The sequence below is a fragment of the Sylvia atricapilla genome, chromosome Z (genome assembly GCF_009819655.1).
Source record: "Sylvia atricapilla isolate bSylAtr1 chromosome Z, bSylAtr1.pri, whole genome shotgun sequence".
Taxonomy (NCBI): domain Eukaryota; kingdom Metazoa; phylum Chordata; class Aves; order Passeriformes; family Sylviidae; genus Sylvia; species Sylvia atricapilla.
Window position 1 is genome coordinate 84,042,228 of NC_089174.1, and position 26,269 is coordinate 84,068,496.

General features: G+C 34.2%; 1 protein-coding gene across 1 annotated transcript in view; it reads right to left on the minus strand.

Annotated features, from left to right (window-relative positions):
• The window catches only part of FCHO2 (FCH and mu domain containing endocytic adaptor 2), an 81,657-nt gene that overhangs the window by 31,460 nt on the left and 23,928 nt on the right, over positions 1-26,269 (minus strand). Inside the window, exons 9-11 of the mRNA XM_066338563.1 lie at positions 10,830-10,874; positions 9,122-9,194; positions 5,893-5,917 (exon numbers count right to left, since the gene is read on the minus strand). Coding sequence (XP_066194660.1) covers positions 5,893-5,917; positions 9,122-9,194; positions 10,830-10,874 — 143 coding nt within the window. The remainder of the gene's footprint in view (positions 1-5,892; positions 5,918-9,121; positions 9,195-10,829; positions 10,875-26,269) is intronic.

Sequence of the window (26,269 nt, forward strand, 5' to 3'; positions counted from 1 at the left end):
CATATAGAAGCAATTTCTTGAAATATTTGCAAGATATACACTTCCTGCTATTTGATTAAAAAGAAATAAATAAATAATTACGTCAACAAAAAAGTAATAGGAGTACAATCACATGGTCCAATACTTTAGCTCCACTTGCTCAAATCAGGGTTCTTAGCTATGCTTGACCTCAAGATGACCTTGTTTATGTACCAAAAACCACTAATGAAACTTGACATCAAAGTAAACAGAACAAAACCATATAGGTACAGGGTAAGTATATTTTCTTGTAATACTACAAATTCTGAAATTTCAAATTAATTTAGTTGTCACACCAGGTGACATAGACCAGGATCATTCATGGTTAAGATGAATTGAAAAATCAATAAAAATCTTTAAATGCACAACATTTAATTTTTCTTAAAACCAGGCCATATATGTAAAGGATATTATTACTGGGTTGACACAGTATGCACAACATAGCTGGCAAAATTGCCTATTTTGATATAAAATTGCAAGAGAACTTAGTTTGAAGAAGTTATTTTCATTGTATTAGTTTTAATTTACTGAATAATCTCTAGGATGAAGAAAGCACTAAAATCTTAAGGTATTTAACTTTCTTTTGTAATATTTTCATGATAATTATTTCTGATCTTGATAATATACTTGAAACATCTGTTCCTCAGAAATAGCCCTTTACCATGCAGTCTGTGTTTCCAACTTGATGTACATAACAGAGATGGATACTTTACAGTATCAAGCATTCAAGTTCTGAATACAGAAGAAAATTCCCTCCTTCTCTTTCAGCTAGTCTATGTTACCACTTCTTTTCAAATCCTGTGGAGAAAACTTAATCTGTATTTTTTCTGTATCTAAAATTTAAATACACATAATTTCAAGCATCTGACTCTGAACAGCACATACACACATAAATAATTTGCTTTGTATTGCCAGCCTTGTCAGTAACTCAGATTGATCTTGTGCCAATTTATGATCATTGTTAACACCTGCTTTAATTAACTAGATACTGAATTTATATTTTTGTGTAAACCAATGTAAAGAACGGGTTTGAGAGATACTTGATGTACCTTTATATAGACAAAGGTAAATTGTGTCACACACATGCAAAATGGTACCTTGCAATTTTACAAGTTAAGTAGTAACTTCAAAATATTGTTCTCAATATTCTGAATGGTTGAACCAGTGAATGCTCTGCTTTCTGAAACACCAACATTTCATTTGCAAATCTACATTTAATAAAAGTGGTAGATAACACAGAAACCTGAGAGATACACGTATTCATGAATCTGATGTTAATGAAGGTATTTACATATTTTTAAACTAATTTTCACTCCCTTTTCCACACCCATACAATTAGAGAACTATATATTATGTGGGTAACAGTGCATCTTAACTATACATTATGTGGGTAACATGGGTAACAGTGCATCTTAAGTATCAAGGACACAACACACATAAGACCTAATTTGCCTATCATGCTGATCAGAGGTTAAATTCACAACCTACATGTATAATTTTTGAACTTCAACACACAAGACAATGATTTTTGTAATCTCTGGCCTTTGCAAAAATTATTATTAATACTTCAGGGATGGAGGTCTGCTTTAGTCCCCTATAAAAACATGTAGTGGTCTTTGCAGTCAAAAAACTCCCAATGACCTCATTATGCATGTGAATAGAACTCTGCAGAAGCAACTGGAAGGGTGGACTTCCAGGAAGCCTTTCTGGGGTTTTGTCAAGCAATTAAGCATGTAGCTAAAAAAGCCACAGTTTTCCCTGTGTTTGCAGATGTAATGCATTAATTGAGATCTTATATAGCTTTAAACCTATACCGAAACTTTGACTGTATACTTTTGTCTTTGCCTTGGCATATTCTACAAGCTTTCTGGGGTTAATAATTTTTCAAAGAAATAAAACATAAGGTCTTGATAAATAAAATTTCCAGTATAAGAACCTTGAGGACCAAGCATTCTCACTGACGAAACACACTTTTTTAGTTTTGGTGAATAATTTATCTCAGTTTCCTTGTCCCATCTGTCATCCAAAGGCAATCGAAGAAGCTAAACCATTACTATGTCATTAGTGGCTCTGGGCTACATTCAAAGGACAAGGGAGGAACACATGGAGCACTGCAGTCTAGCTACTTCATTTGGCCCTTCTTCTGCAACACTAGTGCTGCTGACAGGCTGGTCATCAGTCAAAAAGCAAAGAACCTTCACTATGCTCCAGTTTGATTTCATTATATTTTCTCTTCTCCTGGGATAACTACAGTGGTTATGAGAGCTCTTGATCAAGTTTTCCTGAGGTTATGCTTGAATATGCAATACAGCTGAACAGCTCACACAATTTTTTTTCTTCCAGAGCTCAACCGGCTTCCTGTAATCCAGATGAAGATTTTAAGTAAGCAGCTGAACCTCGTAGGCTGGAAAAAGAGAACAAAAAGGCTCTCCACTTTTGACATATTTGAGATGTAAATTTGACTCTGGCATATCCTTAGGTTAAGACAGAGGCATAATATTGGCCTCCTCTCCTTAGGGTGCCTATTAACGCAAAAGACACAGAAGAAGAGAGTAGACAGTTAGTTTCTTCTATGTTAGAAATGCAGAAAGAAAAATGGGTATACAAAGTGCCCCTGTCTTGTGCTGTGATAGAAAGCCTTGCCCTCAATAGCAGCTATTCAAAATATGCCAGAAAAAATGCTGAAAATGCAAATAGGGAAAAATACTTGAATTTCATTAAATATTAGGTTACACTTGAGTTCCACTTCTCAAATTTGATGGTTCCAAATTCAACCAGTGCCCAACAATAAAAATGGTTTACAACTCTATATAACTGTAATTATGCTACACTCATATGTGAAGAGCTCAATGAAAACTTTTGGATGCCTTGATATGTATTTGCATTTCAGTTTCCTCTGAAAAAAACAATTCAGTGTTATGTTCTGCACATCCGTGACTCCCTTCTTAATTACTTTTGAACTTACTGGACAATTGCAAATGGATTTGACAGAAGGAACAGAGAACTCAAAGATAATTACATTATTACAGTCTTCATGAAAATAGGCAGTGAAGTAGAATAAGGAGATCAGCAAGCATCCCAACCAAGGGAAAGGTTGCGATCCCAGTTCAGATCTTACTGGACACGAGTGGAATCTTGTAAATGTTTCCCAGAAATATAAGTTTCTTTTAGACCTCGTATCTTCCTAGAGAATATCTCTAAAAACATGGCAAACTCAAGGGAAACGAGACATTTCAGCCTTTAGATAAATATTCTAAGACAAAACCCCCATAATAGAGTCAGTTGCTATCTCTTTCCAGTGCATACACTTTCTACTACAAACTTTTCACTTTTCTTAATTATCAAGGTTTAGCTTAACAGAAGTTATATAAATTGACATATAAAAAAACTCAGGAATTTTAAATCTAATGAGATACTATCACCTATATTTAAACAGAGACTGCTTACTGAAGTGGTCAACATTTTTAACAAATACCAGTTCTCAGTCCACAGCTGCCTACTCATTGGCACATGAAAACCTCCTACAGAAGTTACAAAAAAAATTCTCCCAGGAATTAAAATTTTATTAATTTATTTTCCACTACACATAATTTGACAGCTACAAAAAGGATGAGCATAAGCAGATCTGTCTTACCACAGATAAATTTGAGAGCATCAATTCTGGGACAAAAGACATTTTTGACCCATCTGACCCGTTTTGTTTTTGGAAAGAGAGAATACAAGTTTGATAGACTGCATTACAAATTCTGGACTAGTGAAGGCCTTCATGGTATTGACTACAGAGTATGTTCAAAGACCCACAGGAGCACACAGAACTGGTAGATCTTGTATAGAAATCCGTTCTTACAACATCCCTAACTTGAAAATTTGCAATCTTTTTATCGTGGTGCTTATATTTATATATAATTGAAGAGTGGTTATCTCTTACATTCCTTTCACATAATTAAAAATCTTGCCAAATAAACAAAAGTCACTTTTATAAAAATGGTCATGTTAACCATATATATGCCAGAGAGATCTTCTGCGAGTGATCAAAACTGACAAAATAATAATTGGGACATCTTAAGGTGAATTTTCTGAGGTCTGTTCCTCAGTATTTCCTAGCAATCAAACATGAATTATATTTGCTTTATTTTTTTGCTTAATAATAGTTTTCCAAGTTCAGTTTCTTGAAATGCATGATTTATTGCAAATATCCATACAAAACAAATCCTCCTAGAGATGATAGAAACTGTTTTAAAGTATTTAGATCAGGTTTGGAAAATTAAACAGAAAGAAAATCTAGAAGTAAAAAATTAAAACACACTTGAAATGAAACCTTTCAGAAGAGGACTCCAACCTTAAAACATAAAAGCACTTTGGATTGCCTGTTCGTAAGGGGTGAAATGAATCACATGTAATTTTTCCCCTAGAATTACAGTAATGACTTCTCCTGTTAAAGCATGCTATCACTATACAGAATACCACTGTTGTTTGAAAAAACAAGCAGAAATCATAGACCAGTTTTAAATTCCAAATTCAGTCATAAAATGTCGAGCAGGCAGAAAGAAAAAAACAACAGTATCAACAATTAACCTAGATGATCATGTGGTGGGCCTCATGTAGCCAGAAAGAATGCCAAACCAATTTATCGTTGAATTTTTTTAACTAATTGTTTTCCAAAAAACATGGAGATCAAAATAAGCAAAGAAAATAAACATTGCAAGTCAAATCCAGTGGTTCACTCCAATGACTCAACCTGAACTGTCAAATGATTTTACCTTCATGAGAAGCCTGATAATTATAAGGATACTTCTATAATAACTTTCTTTTAAAGATACCCAAAGAAAGAAATTTTCTGTAAGTCAAGATGACTGCACAAGATTAAATAACTGTCTTGTCAAGAGCTACACATCTGTTCTCACACATACAGTTCTGTTATGTGACAAAACTGACTTTTGTTCATTTAGAAGGACAGTTCTACTAGATGTTTAAAGTCAAGTTTCTCAAAGCAACTTTTATTATTAGGAACTAAAACCTCCTAGTTAGCAAATAAAAATAAGAAAATTCACAAAATAAGTGAACTTGGAAACTTAAATTGCATAATTTAAATTAAATTGCATAACTAGTATCTAAATGAAGGAAATAAAAGCAAGTCCCGTCTATAGAAAATCACACAGATTACTCTGTAAGTTTTTCCCAAATATAGCTATAGGCAGTTACAATTTTTGTTATATATTAATTCAAGACAACATACATGTTTGCATAAAAATAGAAGACTACATTAAGGAAATAAAAAAATCATTAACATATTAAATTTAATTTGAAATGGCCACTTACTTGAATTGACTAAAAAAATTTGTAACATATCACAGATCACAGGTAATGAAAACTAGACCATTAATAAAGTGCATCTAGAAATGCTGCATTTAAAGCCATATTTTAAACAGTATATTCCCACACTCTATTGCCAGTGGTAAAGCAGAACCCAATTAATATTAGAAGGCTTTCCCAAAAGAAACAGTAGTAAGAAGAAGAATAAGATACAAAGTTGAACCCACAATAAACTACATATTTTTCTTTCTTAGAAACTATTAGCCAAGGAATTCAAACTAGTAGTCGAAAAATAAAGTAACATATATTTGCAGTGAAAATACCTTGCTTAAAACCTAAAATTGATAGGAAATTAAATGTATTAATGACAATTGTTGGTACACACTGCTGGAGATCATGTACTGTACAAAATTAACGTTTTTCTGTATGCTATGAAAACACTAAATCCTCTATCAGATAAATTGTGTATTGGAGGGATTACATGTAAATTAAGTTTCATCAGATTATGTAGGGCTCGATAGTATTAGCATATGCATTTATTTTGGAAACAAGTCTACTTACAACTGAGTCTGCATCTGGACACTCCCTATTAAAAAAAAAATAAAAGGAAAATTACAATTATAAAATGCACAACTTATTTTATTAATACAATTTTTCCTTCCAATTGATTCAAAATAGTGCATTTGACCCTTTTGCCTCTAAGACTCTTGAAATTCTTACTTTAAATAATCCACATTCTACTGGATGAGATTTAAATAACAGCTGACAGTTTATGCTCAAAACATTGCAGAAGAAAAACTCAAAAGAAATGAGGGAAAATCAAACTCACATATTAGTGAAAAGAAATAAAAAATTTAATAACAAAAAAATCGAGGAAAGTGGGGACTACCACATGGTGTCATGGATGAATATACCTTAAATTTCAGGTCTTCATGGTTGATGTGTGGAATAAGTAGAAGTCACCAATCCTAATGAAATAGTCTACCTACAAGTGTAAAATGCTTTGGACAAAAAACAGTTCACAAAGAAACTAAGATTTTCTTCAGAGGAATTCAGAGCTTCCTCTTCTAGAGTTTCATTCTTAGTTTGTGTTTGTCCAGCACAGTTGCAGTCAAGTACTAGAAGACGCTGAACAAAATAAATGAGTACCCTCCAAAAAAGCACTTAAAAAATAAAATAAAATTGGCTGCCAAAAGGCAGTGTTGCAAACACATTATTCACCTGTGTTAAACTTTTCCACTGCAACTTTGATTTGAGCAGTAGCACTTAAAATAATGAATGACATTGATTCTCTCTGATGTCTTCAAATAGCAGAAGCAATTACTTTTACAGAATGTGGTAATACTTGAGTAGCATTTTTTATTTAATTTGCACCCAAACAAATAGTGATGGTGTAACTGAACAAGAGTGTTTTTATATCATTAATGTGAACATTCTAAACATGCATTTATAGAAAAATGAACATGGAAAAAATTTTATTGCGATCTAAAACATCTTCCCAGAAAAAATAAATGGGTTAAAGACAAACCCCATATTTTTTACTACAATGCATTAAAAACAGGTGCAAAAAAACTTGCTACTTGTTAACATGGAAGCATTAATATAAATTTTTTACAATATGTTAAGGAAATTTTGTACAGTATGTTAAGGAGATTAAGGATTCCATCTTTTCTGAAAGGCCTCACACAAAGGAGGACATACGTGACCAAATTTCTACTTGCTTTACATCTTCCATAGCAATAGATCTATTCTGAGAGATATTTTACTGCTTGAAAAGACGAAGTATATTCTTCCCTTGAGAGATGTGGTTTCAAAAAGTGTCTGTATGCAAATGGACAGCCTGAGGTACATAAAAGTTGAGAAATGTGAAATATGAGGCAAATTAATGAATACAATTCAGGCCACAATGAGGGTTTCCAGAATTAGTGAGCCAAGAGGTGTCAAACAGGAATGGAGACCTCAAAGAGATCCAGTATGATTCAGAGGAGTACTAACAGCGTCACTCGGGATCTGTTGTTCCATAGATGCAATGAAAACACAGGAGTTTACAAATGTTGGTGAGGTAGAAAATGAGGACATCAGGCTGTAGACAAAGTACTTTTAAATCACTAGACTTATGGTCATTCTTTTAAAATTAAAGAACTGTGTCATGCTTCTGCTTTAAGGTAACATTTCAGAAAATTGAGATTTTATCAGGAAATCTAAGGATTGTAGATAAAAACTGAAACAACCGAAATTTGCAAAGCAGTGGTTAGAAGTGAAATCTTTAGCTAAACTATACCAGTGTGTAACAGAATGCACCCTGTGTGGTATTTCCCTGAATTTAAACCATCACTAGACACATCACCAGTTCAGGCATCAACAGTTTAAAAACTGTCTTGATGAACTGAAAAGCCTACTAACCAGAAGAGTTTTTCTAGATGTGGAGAGCTTGCCCTACATAAACTAAACAGGGTTACAGACTAATAAAACACAAGACCAAGGCAGAACTTCTCTGTGCAGAGAAGTTTCTGATGACTGTTTTATCATTTCCAGTCTATAACAGCATCATCAGCTGAAGATTAAATCAGACAAAACACAGACTGGCAGATATAGAGATCTATATCTCTAAAGGGATCATAAAAGAAGTATTAGAATATATTATGTAAACACATAATGAATCCTCTGTTATTTATTTGTAATGTTCCAGTTAATTTAGCAGTTATGATTTAATGCAAGCATCTCTGTAAACGCCTATAGCACATTTACATAGGAGAGCAATATAGCAATATGCAATATAGCATATTACATAGGAGATTTATAACATGCCATTATACATTTTTCTTTCTCATCTCAGAATCTAGTCACTTTTGTAGAGTGTGTGAATATAGAAACAAAATACTATTACCACTTGCTGTTCTTAGGTCATGGATTTTTCAGCAGTAAGTTAAAAAACTAACACCGGTAAAATACTTCAAAAAGTAATTTTTAAAAGTATGTATGCAGATGTTGCATTTGGGAATATTTCTATGTTGTCAAGTTTGTAAAATTTTAAGCTATCTTCTTAAGAAAATACATGTAGAAATTGAAAAAAAAATACACTGACCCTAAATATTATAGACAGTGTGACTAATTCACCTCAGAACTGTTATTCAAACTTGCTTTTTTGCAGAGATTTAACTCCTGGGAGACTCAAGACATGCAAAGGATATGGCAAAGGGTATATCTGGGATATCAGTCCTGAGCTAGAATTATGGTGTTTGAGAAGGGAGTGTTCTTATGATATACTGCATCTTTCTGTCCTTCAACAGTATATGCTGAAATTCTTCTAACAGAATAATGGAAACTTCAATTCTGCCAACACAGCCATCCAGTACTTTTAACACGTACAGACATATTTAATGTGAATTATATTATCTACAATGCTGAAATGTAGAAAGATGGAAAGCTACTTAGGAAACAATGAAACATGAGTTGATGACTATGAAACTTAGGTTATTTTTTGTTATTTAAGTTAAAATCCTTGGTGACAAAAATTGTAAACAACTGATGTTTTTGTATTCAACACAGTCCTTTAAACTGATGTTATAAACACTTCTTTTTTGTTTTGTTTAAATATTGTTTAATTTTTTGTTTAAATACAAAATATTTAAACAATATTTAAAATATTGTTTAAATTGAATATAAACAATAATTAAAATATTTAAACAATATTTATTTATTTAAACAATAAATATTTGTTTAAATACAATTTTTATCCCCCTTACTAGTTTTCATACAAGACAAGGCTTCAAGGTAGAAATATACTTACACAGATTCAGTATCTTTTTCTTTTTTCATTATTCCTGATAAACCAAAAGGCTTTCTTTTCCGTGGTTTTATTCCTATGGAACAAACATTTTTCATTTATAGATCAAAGAGATAAATGCATATCTAGCTATGTCAAACACAGATGCATATGAATGCCAATGTTTTAAATGCTGCCACAGATATAAAGTGGAGATAGATATGGAGCCAAATATAGGGAATATTATTCCAATTTGCTGTACATAAAATACCAGTTTAAAAAAAAGAGAAATCAAAATAGTGTTCAACAGATTAGTAACAAAATCCTTAAAAAAACTGATATGGATCTCCAAGTTGGGTATACAGACTGCACTTTTTTAATAGACAGTTTTGAGGAAGAGGACTCTGCTCACAAAAACTTAACAGGAGCTGTTACTCCAGGTGATCCTGAATAGCCATGGATGAGAAACTGTTTTTCCTCAAAAGTAGAATCTTGGACCTGATGAAAATAAGATTGTTTCTTGGCTTTCCAGCTGGTGTAAGTTCATGAATTCCCAGTTCATGATTTCTCCAAGACTAGTTTGCAACTGAGTCTGGAATTACGCTTCTCCCCTTTTGTTTCCTCCCTGCTTTCAGCACTGGATACGTATAGCTACAGTACTGAAAAAAGTTTGCTTTCATTACCATTTAATGTACTAAAATGAAAATACACTTAAATATTCCCTCAGACTTACTGCCACATCTGCTTCTTCCCAATGTTTGCTGAGGCAGAGCAGACTGCCAAACAAAATGACTAAGTACAAGCATCTGATCCAGCTAGTCTACAATTTGGTTTTGATGCATGATACTACTGACAGCATGCTTTTGAGCAGAGTGGTAGAAATAATTTGGTTTCCAAAATTAAACCACTGTCAATTCAAGCACGTTACTATATTTATCTTTACAAAAATATATTACACAGTGTATAAGGAACCTCTCCACTCCTAGAAATTTTCAGTAACTCCAAACTTCTCAAATCAGGTAGCTGTAGAGTCAGTAATATATACTGAGACACATAATTTACTCCAAGATTATTTTTAAATGTCTGGGCTTTATTTTTTTCTCTGTGCCTTATGCAGCTCAAAACAATGAGGTATGAGAGTAATTTCTGAACGTGGATCTTCTCTGCTTCGGTTAGAAGAGATTTTAAGTCTCATCTGAAATCTTGGCAACTTAAAAGCCTTTGGATGCTACAGTTATATTGTTGACTCCTCTGTCTCACAAGCTAAGACATAGCTTATGGACAGAAAGCAGTTCTTAATCACTAAAAACAACCCCCTAAGCAAAATAAGCTGCACCAACAAAGACAGACTTTGCAACCATAACACTGCATTAGGCTTAGTTTAACTGACACAGTAACAATGGGAAGAGCCCGGGCCATGTTTTTACACTTGCAAATTAAACTACAACACATTCAAAAGTGAATCAAATCCAAACTTCTGCTAAGACAAAGCCTTAGCCAAAATATACTTGTGAGAAGCGCTCCAATTATCTGACCTTTATGCAATAGTCTTATACAAGTATTATAAATCTTATTGTCACTGAAGTTTGTTTTTCAAAAGGAAAACTGCATTTTAGTCTACTGGAACACTTTAAAAGTTATAAAAGATTCACACACTGAGTATCCTTTGCTTTACAGTTCATGTCTTTATGCACAGCATTCTCATGTGAATAAGTATGTTATTGTAACTCACCTTCAGCTACAGTGGATGTGTTACATTCTTCAAATTCAATAGGGCCTTAAAGAAATGACAATGAAGATAAACAGTAGGTCAAATTTCATCTCTTTTAATAACAACTAATATATCCTGAAAATATGAGATAGTCTAATTACAAACATTGGTGGTAACTGAAAGGCACAATTATTCTGCCAATGGCAAAGGATACTGCAAAATCACATATGTAAAGCAGTTTTTTCATTCTTTCATACAAAAAAATTAAAATACTAGTCATCATCTAACTACAATTCAATTGCCTATATCTAATTGGTGTCCTCATTCAAAATTGCTTCTATAATATAATATAGCATTATATTATATTATAATATAATATAGCATTAGTGTAAGGTTTTCAATTTTTCTTTTAATTAACAACACTTGTATAAGTAAAAATTAAAAAGGAGAAGCTATAGCCCTAATTTTGAAAGTCACTTTTGCTAACTCTGCATTGCTAGTTCTAGTGTTTCCTCTCCATAGCCAATTGCCTACGCAGCTAAAAGTGTCATGAAGTGTCATGTAAAATCTTAAACACAGCAATAAAGAAGGTAATTTAAAAAAAAAAAATCATTAAAACTCAACAGGACAAAAAAACCCCAAAACCACAAAACCAACGCTTGTTAAATTCTCATATCTAAAGAAATTCCTCACATTACATTTGTCACAAATTAACAGTCAGTTGCCAGTGCACATTGATGTCCTAGGCCTCATTTATTCAATTTGGCCAGGTCTAGAATTTATTTAATCCCACTGTGAGGCCTTCTAGGAAGTAAGTGTACAGAAAACAGCCTAAGTTTCTGTAGGACCTTGTTCAGGGCATGACAGAATCATACCAGCACTTGTGGAAGTACAATGAAAACAGAGAGCACATGCAGGCAGGCACCTTTTCTTCCAGACAATGTTGGATTATCTTGTAGCTGTACCACAGAATAAAAAGTTTGGCATTCTATCACTGTGCCACAGGGGTTATTGCTTACCTTTCTGCAAACATTTTGATAGCAAGCACACAAGTTTATATACAGATACATTACAGATAAGATCAAGGTGAAATTACTTCTTTATTTTTTAATTATGGCATGCTCAAAGTATTGATTGATATTTACTGTAATTAAGACTGAGTTTGCAAAATTTTTCTCAATCAGTAAAAACAAATCTAAGTGTTTGTACAACAGCAAGATCAGAATTTTGGATAAGAAGCCATCAATATCTCACTTATCATAATGTAATTGTTTGGTGTCCAAATGATGCTCTTGAAAGCAGAATATTTAAAGACAAATCTCAAGTGGCATTCTTATAAGCCCTTTAAATTTCAATTTGTAAAGGACATCAAATCCAAGTCTAATTATTCAATACAGCAAGACAAGATGAAAATTCCTAACAGCTCCCTCAATCTGTTACATATCATAAACATGTGCATTTTAAGCCAATCTTTTCTCCTCTGCATTCCACTAAATCTATAGTAAAACAAAGACAGCATGTTACAAAAAGAAGCAAACCTGGGTATTTTGCAAAACAAAAGGATAGAAAAAAAAATCCAGGAAATTTTTTTAGAACTGGCTTTTAGATTTTTAGAAACTGTACACATCTATCTCCATACTGATTCCATCAACATCTTATTTTACAAAATTGAACTCTATTGTTCAAAGGATGTTAAGCAAGATATTCATAAAAATGCCATAAAATGTAGAAGCTGAAGAACACAATCATTACTTCTTCAGAACTACACTTCAGACAACACATTTTTCATCAGTTTGCTAGTGATTTAACTACTTCTGTTTTTTGTTTCTATACATATTCTCATTTCACTAGGAAAAAATTTTTAAAAGCTGAAACAATCACTTAACAAGTCATCCACAAAACAAAAGAAAGAAATCTGTAAACACTGAGACTTAAATATATTTTCAGAGGAATAAAATACTCAGGCTTTTTCAAAATTCCACCATTTCTTTATCCTTTCCAGCTACTAAGAGCAAGCCCCTGAATTTTAAAACTTTTACACTAATGATTAAAAGAAATAATGAAGGCTCAAGTATAGCTCATCTACATTTCAGATCAGTATCATAACTTCCACTTCCAAAATAAGTAGAAAGATTTTCTTTAAACAAGACATCCAAGTTTCCTCTTTCTTTTTCCATTATGCTTGCTTAAAACGCTTGCCTTTAAAGGTGAGTTTTTACACTTTGTAAGAATTTTTATTTGAAGGTAGACTTTTCCTTAGTACAGAAACACAAAGATATTACGTGAACTAGTTACAATCCAAAAACCTATTTAGGTCAAATTTGTATAGGGCCCTTCTTCCTTTGGAATTTCAGAAATTCATGTCAGTGGCTGTGTCTAATTAGCTCAGTTGGTTAAGGCATGGTGCTAGCAACACTGAGGTTGTGGGTTCAATCCCTGTATAGGCTATTTACTTAAAGGCTGGGCTTGATGATCTTTGTGAATGCCTTCCTCCTAAGAATATTCTGTGCATCTGTGCATACAGTTTGCCCTTATGAATGGAGCAGAGTGAAATTTGTAAGAGTTTTAAATTTTCTGACAAGTTCTGTTCTGTAACTTCAGATCTCTCACCAGTTCTGCTTCCTATATGCCTGCAATAAAACGTACCATATTTTGCTTTGGGCATAGTATTTTAAAATCAAACTCACATTTCAGAAACAGACATTTCCTGTGGCACTCTACAGTGTACTAATTTAGAAAAGAGGATAACTGTGAGAAGCTTTCAATAGCCTGCATAACAGCTGGAGTCTCCTGCTGGCAGACGTCTTTGAGTCCAAAGAGGTGATTATATGGTTGTCCAGAACTGTGTGTTGTCACCACACTATCCTCTGCTAGAACCAGCTGCAGTCTCCCAGTCAGCCAGAAGCCTTAGGCAAACATACTGTTATGGGAGCATAGCATCAATAAGGAATTCAGACAGTTTTTAAAGAAGTTTTCCAGCATTGCCCACTTTCTCTGTAAAACATGGAAACAAAAGCAGCTGCACTAGCACTGGGAAAAAAAAAATCCCCAAAACTTCTTAAAAATCCCAGCTCAGAAAGCTTTCTCCTCTGCAACATCAAAATGTTTATCTGATTCCTTAAACAGAAGTCAGAAGAAGTCAGGAGTTGCTACAGTAAGGAACTGTCATTGGACTGGCATTAACGGAGATTGCCAGACAGATGTAATATACAAATGGAAGTCAAAGCATGCAAACTTATGTCCTAGTATCTCAATAATTTTGCAACAACTACAAAGGTGTTCTTAAGGTGGATGCATTACCCCTATGAGACTAAAAGTTTTCAGAACAGACTTATGCCCAATGATCATAATGTAGACAAAGGCTTAACACTAACAAGGACTTCAGCTTAAAATCTGGATGATTACAATGGCTAACATTTTTGATGCAAGTAAAGATTCACTGTCCATTGCAACATTCAAAGAAGGAAAAGTAGTTGCTTCACATTTAAGAAGTAGTGATGATATTGGGGTCTGAAGTAATTCCCTGAAGCAGTCTCTGGAGTCTATGCCATTGGCTATAGACTCTGCTATTTGGCAGTACTGCAATCAAGGCACTGAAATTTCCTTTGCTCTTTTTGTCATAACAAGACAATTGACATGAATTGTGAATTGAGATGGAAGCCTATTCTCAAGCATTCATATTAACACAAAAACAAATTCTAGAACTACAGCAGTACTGTTAAAAAATCAAAAAGACATTTAAAGACATTTTTGGAGTAAATACAAAGTTATAGCTGAGATCTAGCCCAATCCTTGCTAAAGGTCTCTGATTTATTGTTCTGTTGCAAGGAGAGTACAACTTTCAAAAGTCTACTCTGCCTGCTGCTAAATTAAGCCATACATTGGTAATGCTGGCTTTAACACCTCAAATACCTCTACATTAACTTGCATGTATTTGATACTGTAAACACACAGAATAGAAAAAATAAATAAATAAAGTGTGTAAATAAAGGTTAGCCTTTGTAACAGAAAGAGACATTGAGGATCTAGTGGGATTTCAGTCACTTACAAATATATACCCAGCTATCTGGATGTTAATGAGAAATGCTGTATTCTAGAAAGGAAGTAGGCATCAAAAATCAGTAAGCTCCTCTAGCTGTACATAAAAATTCAAATTGCAAGCATCACTGTAAGCTGCACTGAGATTTCAAATGCTCACAGTATTCTACCAGCTGGGACCGACAGAACAAGAAGAAAAGGCAAATGGAGTACAGTTTCACAAACACACAGAGGCAGACAGCTGCTAATTGACAAGAGACTAAAGCAATTACACCAGGACTGGGTCAGTTCTTAGATTCTTGAAAATAAAGCAGCTTTGGTTTGCTGGAATAGAAGAAGTAATTTGTATAAATAGAAAATTTTTGTTTTAGGTAATCTCATACATTACAAGAAATGACACTTACATAAATCAAGCACTAGTGAGTAGGTCTGCATCTCAGGATACATCTCCCAGACTACACATGTTCAGTAACATGTGATGTTTCTTTTGTTACAAGTGGCATGTGAGCTTTCATGCCACTAAAGGCAGAGTATATAGCTAGCAATAAGGAGATAATGTTCTTATTGACAGACAAATGAAGAAGATGTAATTGCACTGTATATTACAGAATCTCCTACATATTTAGCTCACATCTACGGGAACAGTACTTCCAGAGTATATTCAAAGCAACTACAGAAACTATCTTTAAAACCACTATCTTATACCTGTCACTTAAAAAAACCCAGACAAAATCCCTCTCCACAAAATCCTAAATACAGGTTTTCTAGTCTGTCTGTATAACTTTTACATAAAACTTATGTGAGGGAGACATTGGGAAAATGTTTCGCTAATGTCAAAACAATAAAATAATTTGTACTTTCCTCAACTGAGAGAAAAAAAAATACTGTTTGGATTCTTAAATAAACAAATCAAATGCAAACTCAACCAATATTACTAGTAAGGAAAACATAATATTTTGTCATACCCTGAAAAAGTGCCCCCAGTAAGTTTATCAATGAACTGGAAAATCCCACAGAGCTAAAAAGTTAAACAAATCAAGAAGTCAACAAATCAAGTAAGAACTGCTTTACATTTGCATCTGCTTTTGAAAACTGTCTCCTTTCTAGCTTAAGGGAGGCGTGCATGATAGAAAGAAACATTATATTGGTATTAACCGCATGTAATTCTCAGTAACTGGAAACACTCAGACCCTCAGAGCATCCCCCAAAACTGTCTTTCCCTGCAACCTGTGGAATCAGTTTACACACATGCATGCACACATATAAACATTAACATATCTCTTTCAAGCAAAATAGTTACAAATACAGTAACAAACCATATTCTTGCTTTCAACAAAAACAAAAGTTTGTCTCTTAGTGTAAATCATGCATGAAAGGAGGACAATTTTTTTAAACTGCATATGCTTCACATGCTGCTTCAAATGGCAAAGCTTTGCGTGCCTGGCTCAGTGCCAGTTGACAGCTCAGCTGGATATCAATGCATATTCTGACCCCCCTTGCAGCGTGTCACTTCTGAATTGTTTCCGCAGTAGAAAGTTTATTCAACCTCTCTCTCAAATTCAGTGGACCGACCATCATTCTGCTATTTAATCATAGCAGAACAGGTTATTTTTCTGACAGCACTAAAGCCAGACAGCAGTTCCTAATGAACAGCTTGATACAAGTGGAATTTCGACTGTTTTAGCCTCAATTAATTCTGCTGTCAAAACAAATGACCGCTTTTAGTGTTTAGATGTCAAGCTGCATCACAAAGGTCAATTTTGTATGTACACAAACATACAAGCAATCTTTTTCTTGCTATCATCTGATCCTGTGACATGTTTAGCAAAAAATGTCAAGCTTCCAAATTCAGAAGCCAAGAAGCCCAAATATATTTTGTCATTAGTGTTTCTTACACTAGCTTCCCATTTTTATTGCCTGTCCATATATGAGATATTATTTTATAAAACAGCATGATTTTTTCCTTGAAAAGGACTTCTTAGTCTATGTTTTATAAAAAGAAGAAAATAAGCAAAATAAAGCTTATCTTATTTGAAGGAATGCAGAGTAAAGATGAGCAGCTGTTTTCTTTGAGCTAAATTTCATACATGTGATACAGTTGTCATGCTACTAACCAAACTGGTACAACCAAATCTTAATTTATGGATTTGATCAGCTCTTCTTTGCCAAAAAGAGGATAAGGGACAAAAATAAAACTGGCCTGCTAACAGGTCAGTCTGAGGGAAAATGATGAAATAATACTTGTAAAACCTTATCCTTTAATCTAATTTGATAAATACAGTTCAACCACACCAATCACTAAATTTGACTACTCTTTGTTACATCCTCAGAATGATATATCAGCCTAGCTGATGCATACCTCTAGAAATGTTGAATGCTTCACCAAATCTTCCTTTAAAAAAAAAGTTTAAAAAAGAAAACTGTAGCACAGTAATAGTATTCAATTAAGGAAAAAAGAAAGGAAAGGTAGAGGTGATAGTGGCATCAGAAATAATGACAATTATCAGTAGCAACATTAGTAGCACTTACTCAGAAAGAATTTTTTCAGATGAAGAAACTAACGTATCAAGAGAGCATCTAAATGAATAATCAATTTTAACCCTGATTCTGTTACTAGACTTCCCGCCCTGCACTCAGTTCACCAGATCAAAGGAAACATTATCCATCTCAGGGCTTTTCTGGTACTCTGGGTACAAACTGTGAATACAGCAAGTACATTATACTCTGGGGACACTATTTCTACGTGGTTTACAGAGCAAAAACAAAGCAGAAAAGGATCATAATCTGAGTAGCCTTGAAATAATTATTATCAATCAAGATGTTTATCATCAGAAGGAAAGACCAGATTTTTTTCTCTAAACCAAAAACATTGGCAAACATCAATTACAAAATATTTTTCATTGCTCTGATAACACAAAAAGTTTTCAAAAGAGACAGGAAACATGTACCAAAGGCAATGATTTAAGGTAGAGATCCATCTGGGCTGGCACACCTGAGTATGACAACAAACACTGCAATTTTCAGCTATGATCTATGCAAGTGTGAGGTCTGTGAGCAGCAAAATATAATGTTAGCTAATACACAAATCTTCAGAGCATTACAATCCCTTTTCTTGTCCTTTTTTACATCTGCTTTTGCTTCAGCTTCACTCCATACTTTCTCTCTGACTGCATAAACAACAAGATGTGAGATATGGTTGGTTTTAAACATTCACAAGCTAAATGGCAGGCCAATATACACAATACATACAAATATGTACTCAGCTGTCTGCTGACTCTCCAAATGAGTAGTAGTTTGGATGCTTCTTCCTTGTCTAGCAACCTCCTCATTTCTACACTCTCTTTTTCCATCAAATTGTGTAGGAAGTACCAGTCTTGTGAAAATTGTAGAAGAGATGTGGAAAAAGTACTAAGCAACTGCATAATTCCAGTCTATAAATGTAAGTAAATAGCTCTGCCTCTCTACATAGTGCATGAGGCACCTGCTGAAGGCAGGCCATGCAAGTATGCACTGATGAAAGAAATGCACAGACACATTCACTTTTAAGAAGATTCAGCTAAGATTCTGGAACACTAGACACTGTAAATACGTCAAGTTATAGGCCATATATTCAAAAACAGCTTCAAAGAATCACATCTTTTTTAGCACTCACACATTGTCCCTCTAAATGAAGAGAGAGATGGTATCTTACTAAGTTCTGAACTTAAGCCCATGAAATCATCAGAGGCTGGCTGAGATGTTTAATGTGATTCTAAGGAGAAATATAGGGTAATATATTTTATAGTATCCAAAATTTTCAGACAAAAGGATCTTTTTTTCCATTAGAAAACAAAGAACATTTCATACCTTAAAAGAAAAATATACCCCAAATAAATAAGTTCAAAATATCAAACCTTTCCTAAATATTAATTACATAGGAGGTTATGATTTTACATAAGTACAGGCCTTATACTTAGATTTGTTTTATGCTGATAAAGTAAATGGTTTTTCTATTTTCAGGTGTTTTAAAGCTATTTATTTTTTTCTGGTCATAATAGAATCCATCATACATCCTACTGCACTTTCTGATGACTAGCACCTACTTCATTTATTCATCCTATTTAAGTTACTGAAATGGATGTTGCTTTCTTTCTGCAGTCCCAAAAAACCTCTTTTAAATGTCACACTGCAACTGATTTGTTTGCCTGTAGGAAGAAAATTTGAGTGCACACAACAGTACTAAAGTACTGTTCCTGATAATTAATAATCTTACTGAGTGTTCCAGATAATTCACAATCTAGCTTTTGCCCTGTTATGTTTACTGATGTTGCCTTCAATATTTTTATCAATGCTATGATTCTTTCACTTGCATTCAAATACTTTTCCAATAAAACCTGCTCCTTGATAACTCTCCAGACCATTAAAAATCCATAAATTGCATTATAAAATAGGTTTAAAATTTAGATATATGTAATTATTAAAAATCTATGCTGGCAGATCAGACTAGTGGACCACAGAAGCTTTGGATTCAGTTGAAAGGAATTTTTGCAGGCAAAATAAAACAGACATCTAGGACAGCAATTAAGATATATTTGTTGCTACAGCTTTTCAGCTTGTAGCTCCTCATTGCAAACAGCTCTACAGCATAAGACCCTTAAAGACTTTTCTATCTGCTTCAAGCCCAGCTTCTCATAAAAATCCTCAGAAATATTCATACTTAATTTCTTCCATTAACTTCTAAAATACAGCAGTACTCTGCCTTCCTCTACAAAGAATACTTTGGTGAATCCCTTGGACACTGTCAGCGTTGATAAACCAAGCTCATTCCTTTGTCAGCCATCTGTGTAGAACTATATGTGGGCACAGTCTTCAGGAAATTGTGACACTCCAAGTTATTTGTCCATTTAACCACAACCATCAGCAGCACTAAAGTATTCATAGTATTTAAAGAAAATACAAAGAAAATAATTTATAAGAGCATAAAATAAATACTTGCTTTGTTACTGTTCCCTGTGGAAAAGAAGCTCAAAGATGTCCTGCAGAGCTGTTCAAAAGTCAGTATTAACCATTTTCAGTGTTTATTTCCCTCTACTTTGTAACTTGTTTAGTGTCCTAGAAAAGTATTTTTATATGTGCTGTAAACTACTATGTTATCAAACAAACCCATGGAAAAAAAAACCCACCACACCCAGCACTGTTTAAAGCCTTTCTTTCAAAGCAGAGTCCATTATTTAACCACATAAAATGCTAGTAAGCTTTAATCAAAGCAAGCTTCAATATTTCGTTGCCCTTGTTTTGGCTCTCAAACTCTGGGAAAGTAATAACTTGTTTCTAAAAGTTTTTAGGAGTAATACATTTATTCTTTACCCTCTTTTCCTCCCCCACAGTTTAATCTTGTTCATTACATACCAAACATGCAGTTTAACATAACACACAAACTTAATAGGAGTACTGACATGGAGCGAGCACAACTGTGCATTAACATTATCAGCACTACCTTTCAGCTGTGGTACAGCTCACTTTGACAGTCTTGCATTTGCTTTGGAAAAAAATACACATAAGCAGTACTTTTCATGGACATTTAGGACTAAAATGCTACAATAGGCAATTACAAAAGGCCTAAAAGCATGTGATAAATTCACATCAAACTTTGCACTAATGCCACTACCAACAGAGAGCCATGTGAAACATTATTCTAATCAAATAATCAATAATTCAGTTGAGTTCACAGAATCAAAAACCAGTTGAAGTAAAGGCTAGGTAAAATTTGAGGCTTAGATGTTTATCAAACTCAAAGCTTTAATGCTTCATGATCTCTGCTAACAGGCAGAGCTCCCAAATGTATTCCCTCAGAACAGAAAAGGATCATCAGAACATTACGAAAGATGCCAGGATATTTTTTTCTGGTATGTGCTACCTTGTGAAAAAGTAGTGATCCTGATTCAGTCCTAACTCACTGAAAAATATATCAGCTTAGTATACTTAATACCATTTCCAGAAAGTAATTCAGGATTTTTTGGTCATTTTGAAATTATGTCTCCACTTGACATGCATGACCTTACCCTTTTCCATGACTGGAGTTACCAGGAGCCTTGAGACTATTTCTTCTGCATGAGCAAATAAAGTAAAATAGGTTTTAACAGCTCCAAAAAACAATAGACCAAATATATTTTTAATCAGCACTACTGATTACTGAACAAATTGTCAATTTTTGGATTGGTGGAGGGGAGAAACAGAATAGGAATATTACATCTGTCCTTTCTGAATCTTGTTATCTGTAGAAGCATAATTTCATTAAAAATATTCATACTATATTTGTAATATCTAAAATGACAAGAGATACAAAAGTCAAGTGCAAGAGCCAGTGATGGCTGACCAACAGCACCTGTTGATAATAAACATGCTCAGTACAGTTATCATTTAATCTAAAGAGCAGACAAATTGCAGGCACCAATTTTCAATATTTTTAAAAATGCAAGCCTCTTTTAGGCGCCGTAAAAAGTTCAAATATATTGAATGGATAATGAAAGGAGATAGGATGTATTTTTTTGGACTTACAGATTGTAAAACATGGACCAAACTAGCACAAAACAAATACTTCTAAAAAATTACTACAGCTGAAAATGACTCAGTGCTTCTCACACTAAATATGTGGTAATTGTCATCTGCACATTTTTGTTTTACTGGACAACTAGGGAGGAAACAAAGATTATGGGTTCCTATTTTTTTATCTGCATTACAATAAAATTCTTGATTTCATCTTTTTTTTTTAAAGGACAAAAATAGAGGAACAAACTACCAACAACCACTAAGTGATACCACAACAAATTAATGAAGACAAATGCCTTCTAAATTGGGTGGATAAGGGAAGAGCAACTGATGTCATCTACCTGGACTTCTGCAAAGCATTTGACACTGTTTTTTTGCATGATATCTTGGTCTGCAAACTGGTATAAGAAAAGCTGAGAGAGTTGGGGCTGCTCAGCCTGAGGAAGAGAAGGTTCCAGGGAGAACTTAGAGCACATTCCAGTACTTAGAGTGGACCTATCAGAAAAGTGGGAGAGGGCCTTTTCACAAGGGCATGTAGTGATAGGAAGGAGGGAAAGACCTTAACATGCAGGAGGACAGGTTTAGTTCAGATACTAGAATGAAATTCATTACTGTGAGGTGCTAAAATTCTTTACAGTGAGGATGCTGGAATGAGTTGCCCAGAGAGGTTGTGGATGCCTCATCTCTGAAATTGTTCAAGGCCAAGATGGATGGAGCCCTCTGGATAAACCATGTAGTGGGCAAAAACTAACACAGGAACAAACACTCACATTTAGCCTCCCCTATATGAGAAAAGGACATGGTAATTCAGTAACTAAAATTAAAAATTACTCATTTTCAACTACAGATATATAGGCATTCACGAACCTCTTAAAAGACACTTGATATTAACCTGACAATTTCAGATATAAAATCGAAAAAGAACATGTGTTTAAACTTCTTAGCAGCTTCTGTGTCTTGTGCACCAACATTGCACACTAGAACAAATCATTTTCTTAATAGATTAATAGAAGATTAAGTATCAAGAGCTAGAGCTCATTGATATCTCATTAATCTGGAATAAGATTACTCTGGTATCATTTCCATTATTGATTCAAATATACTCTAGAAGAAAATCAGATATTTTCTGCCCTACAATAAACTAATTTTCCAAGGAATATGAAGCAACAGATTATAAGAAACAGGAAACCACTCAATCATTAGTGGGGCAAGTTTTGATGAACATTGCAGGACCAAATGACTAAAGCATCTTCCAACTGATGGTATCACATGTACTATTAAACTAAATATCAGGAATACATCACAGAATCATAGAATGGTTTGGACTGGAAGAGACCTTTGAAGTTCATCTAGTCCAACCCAGCTCCAATGAGCAGAGACACCTTTGACAACATCGGGTTGCTCAGAGTCCTGTCAAACACAACGATGAATGATTCCATGGATGGGAAAATTTTCACTTCTTTGGGCAACCTGTTCCAGCGTTTCACCACCCTTATCAGAAAAAACACATTACTTACATCTAGTCTGAATTTACTCTCTTTTAGTTCAAAAATATTAATCTTTGCAATATCATTACAGGCCATATTTTCTTGTCCCCATCTTTCCTGTAAGGCTGTTTTAAGTAGTGGAAGGCCCCAATCAGCTCTTCCTGGTGTGTACTGTGCTCCAGGCTGTACAGCCTCAACTCTCTCAGCTCATCCTCACAGGAGAGCTGTTTTAATAAACTTGGTGTCTCTCCTCTGGACCACACCAACAGCTCCATGTCCTTCCTGTGCTGGGCCCCAGAGCTGATGCAGCCCTGCAGGTGGGCTCTCAGCAGAGCAGAGCAGAGGGGCACAATCCCCTCCCTGGCCCTGCTGCCCACACTGCTCTGGATGCAGCCCAGGACACCTTTGGCTCTCTGGGCTGTCAGTGCCATGGCTGGGGCATGTCCATCCCCCAGTACCCCCAGGTCCTTCTGGGCAGGGCTGCTCTGATCTGTTCATCCCCAGCCTGTGCTGCCCTGACCCAGCACCAGCACTTGGTCTTGCTGAACCTCATGAGGATCACATGGACCCACTCCTTGACCTCATCCTGGTTCTTCCGGGTGTCAGAGGCAGTTCAGGGAACACATCAAATTCTGATCTGAAGCCTTACTGATCCTGCCAGCTTTGTTTTTCAGTGTTTTACACTAAGTAACTTTCTTTTCAATTAAAATTAAAGATTTGCAACTGGATATTTAGTCCTTTTTTCTTTTTTTTAACACTGAATGGAATTCAGAAAACAAAAATTTTACTTCTTCAAATATTGTGTTATCAAAACCTCTAAATTCTAAACTTATTTAATAAAGAAAAATTAAAACAAATTCAGTGAGAAGCAGGTTATAAAGCTGACTAGATAAGTTATTTACGTAGTCATGCAAAAAGAGCCATTGTAAGGAAGTTCTGGAGTGAATTTAAAAACTCTTACAAAGCATTACTGTTTGAAAGAAAACCTGTTATTTGTACAAGAAAAACTTGAATTCTAGATGCCTCTGTACATTATGACTCCAGGTGACATGAATTAGCCACCAGAGGGAGCCCACATAATCTGGTAAAACAGACATCACTGTCAAGATACATTTCAGATATGCAATAATCTTTACTGCAAATGGTTTCTAATTCTCCATAATAAAACAGCCCTCATCAGTGCTTCATTTCAGATTAATTTTTATTTTTACAGATATAAATAAAAGCAAGTGATATCTGCTGTGAAGAACTATAAATAGCTAGAATATAAAGAAATAAACTAAAATACTTCATTATGCACTGCTTTTTTAGTTTATTTTATCTGAAAGTAACCACCATCTCATGTATCATAGTAACCCACAAATAATATGGAAGAAAGAAGGACTACATATTCCTGGGGAATTTTAAAGTATTGCCTTTAAACAGATTTAGGTCAGAACAGTGACATATAGAAGACAGTTTTTCTGCATTCGTTTTGTAAACCAAGTCAGTATCATTTTTTACATTGCATATTTAGATTTTTCTGAGAAGCCATCTCCTTCTTCAGCCTAATTAATAAATACATCCCACAGATTTCCAAAATTGAATTATGAATTAAAATATCTTTTAATCATGAAAAGTTCTCATATGCAAAAAAGTGGAGGTTTAATTAAGAAAAAGCAGTCTTTAACAGAAGTGGATGTCTCCTTTTCATTCATAGAAGGCAGATGCCTCAGTCTGCCTTCTAAATCTTTTTAATTGTCAGTCTTATGATTCTAATTTAATAAAAAAAAATATTATAAGCAGTAAGCATAATTAATGTCATTAGTGATCTGCGTTGCTAGTCTTTAGCACTTCCAAAATTCCTTGTAAATTTGTATTCTTTGCTGCTGAATTTGACTATGCTTTCTCCCTGCACCATGACTGCTTGACAAAGTTGATATCAACAAAATAATTTAATACTGTAAAAGAAAGTTCAAGGTCCATACATTTACACACTAAATGTGCTACTGTTCCTTAAAATACTTTGCTTAACTTCTTTAGAATACATTTGAAGAAGTTTTTATTTGGTCCCAGAGAGCATGGATGGGATTTGAAGAACTGTAAAGCAGCAAATATAAAATGTGTGCTATTTCTCCATTAAATTAAGAAATGAAGTATTACTTTTCTTAAAATGTCAGTGTTGTCTGGCAAAATTCACATTAATAGCATGGATGACTTGAAGTGCACAATGTTCTAGGACAAATTAGCAAGGATCTTTGTAATCCAGGCTGTCAGAACCTTAACTGCAAGATGGAGATCCCTAGCCATGATATCTTGGCAACACAACTGGCAACATCTAATCAAAGAGGTTTTGAACACCAAATTGTCACATGTCTTTGTCCTGTTTCAGACCAACTAAACTTAATATCCTGAAGTTCACACATTTTCTTTTTTGCTGAAAAACTGATAAATACACAGGAAACTTTAAAAAATCATTCCATATGTCATCTTACCTCAGCCCACTTGGGTATCAGCATTAGAGGATCACAGAAAGAATATGAAATAATGTTATGTTAAAAACACCTCACAGACACGTTGCAAGATACCTAATAATATTTAACAATTTATCATAAATTTTCACTATCTACTCTGGTTTACATTTTTGCCCTGGAAAAAAAACTATCTTTGTTTGCCTCTGCTAGAAGACAGAGATGCTAGTGAGGACTCCCAGTGCTGAAAGAAACAGTCCTACTAATTCCTGTATTTACACACCTAGTGGCTGTGTATTCATGCCAATATTAAAGTGACACTATATAGGCAGTACTGTGAGAATGCCTTTTTTTGCCAGTCCAGGAAAGTCTAACCACACCCAACCAGCAGTACCTTCAGAAAGTACTATTCAATTTGCTTCTTACTAAAGAAGTAATACAATTATTGTATATTAAAATACATTTTATAAAAAAATAGATATTGCATATCTATTAACACAACAATTTGGTAAGCTGAACAAGCTGATGCAATGCAACTGTTCCAACACTTCAATAAGCAGCTTCATAGACATCTGCTCTGAATATGTTTCTATTAAATAAAGTTCTGAAATACAACTTATGCAGAATCACAGTTTGTACAAGAAATACATAGCAGACAACCCATAGTTTGTACAAGGAACTACAGCTTCTTGACCAATTTCCCTGATGTTCCAGGAAACAGCATAGTGTAGCAATATAGACCTACAAACTACCAAGCATTACGAACACACATACGACACACACATAATGAATTCTGCGTTAGTAATTTCTATGAATCATTTAATATCAAAGTTAACAAATACTAAGAACTTGAACATATTAAACATTTTAACTTGAACATGTTAAAAATACAGCCCATTAACAAATAGGGGTTTGACCTTTCATTAGGAATGGAAATTTCCAGTTCTAAAGTTAACAT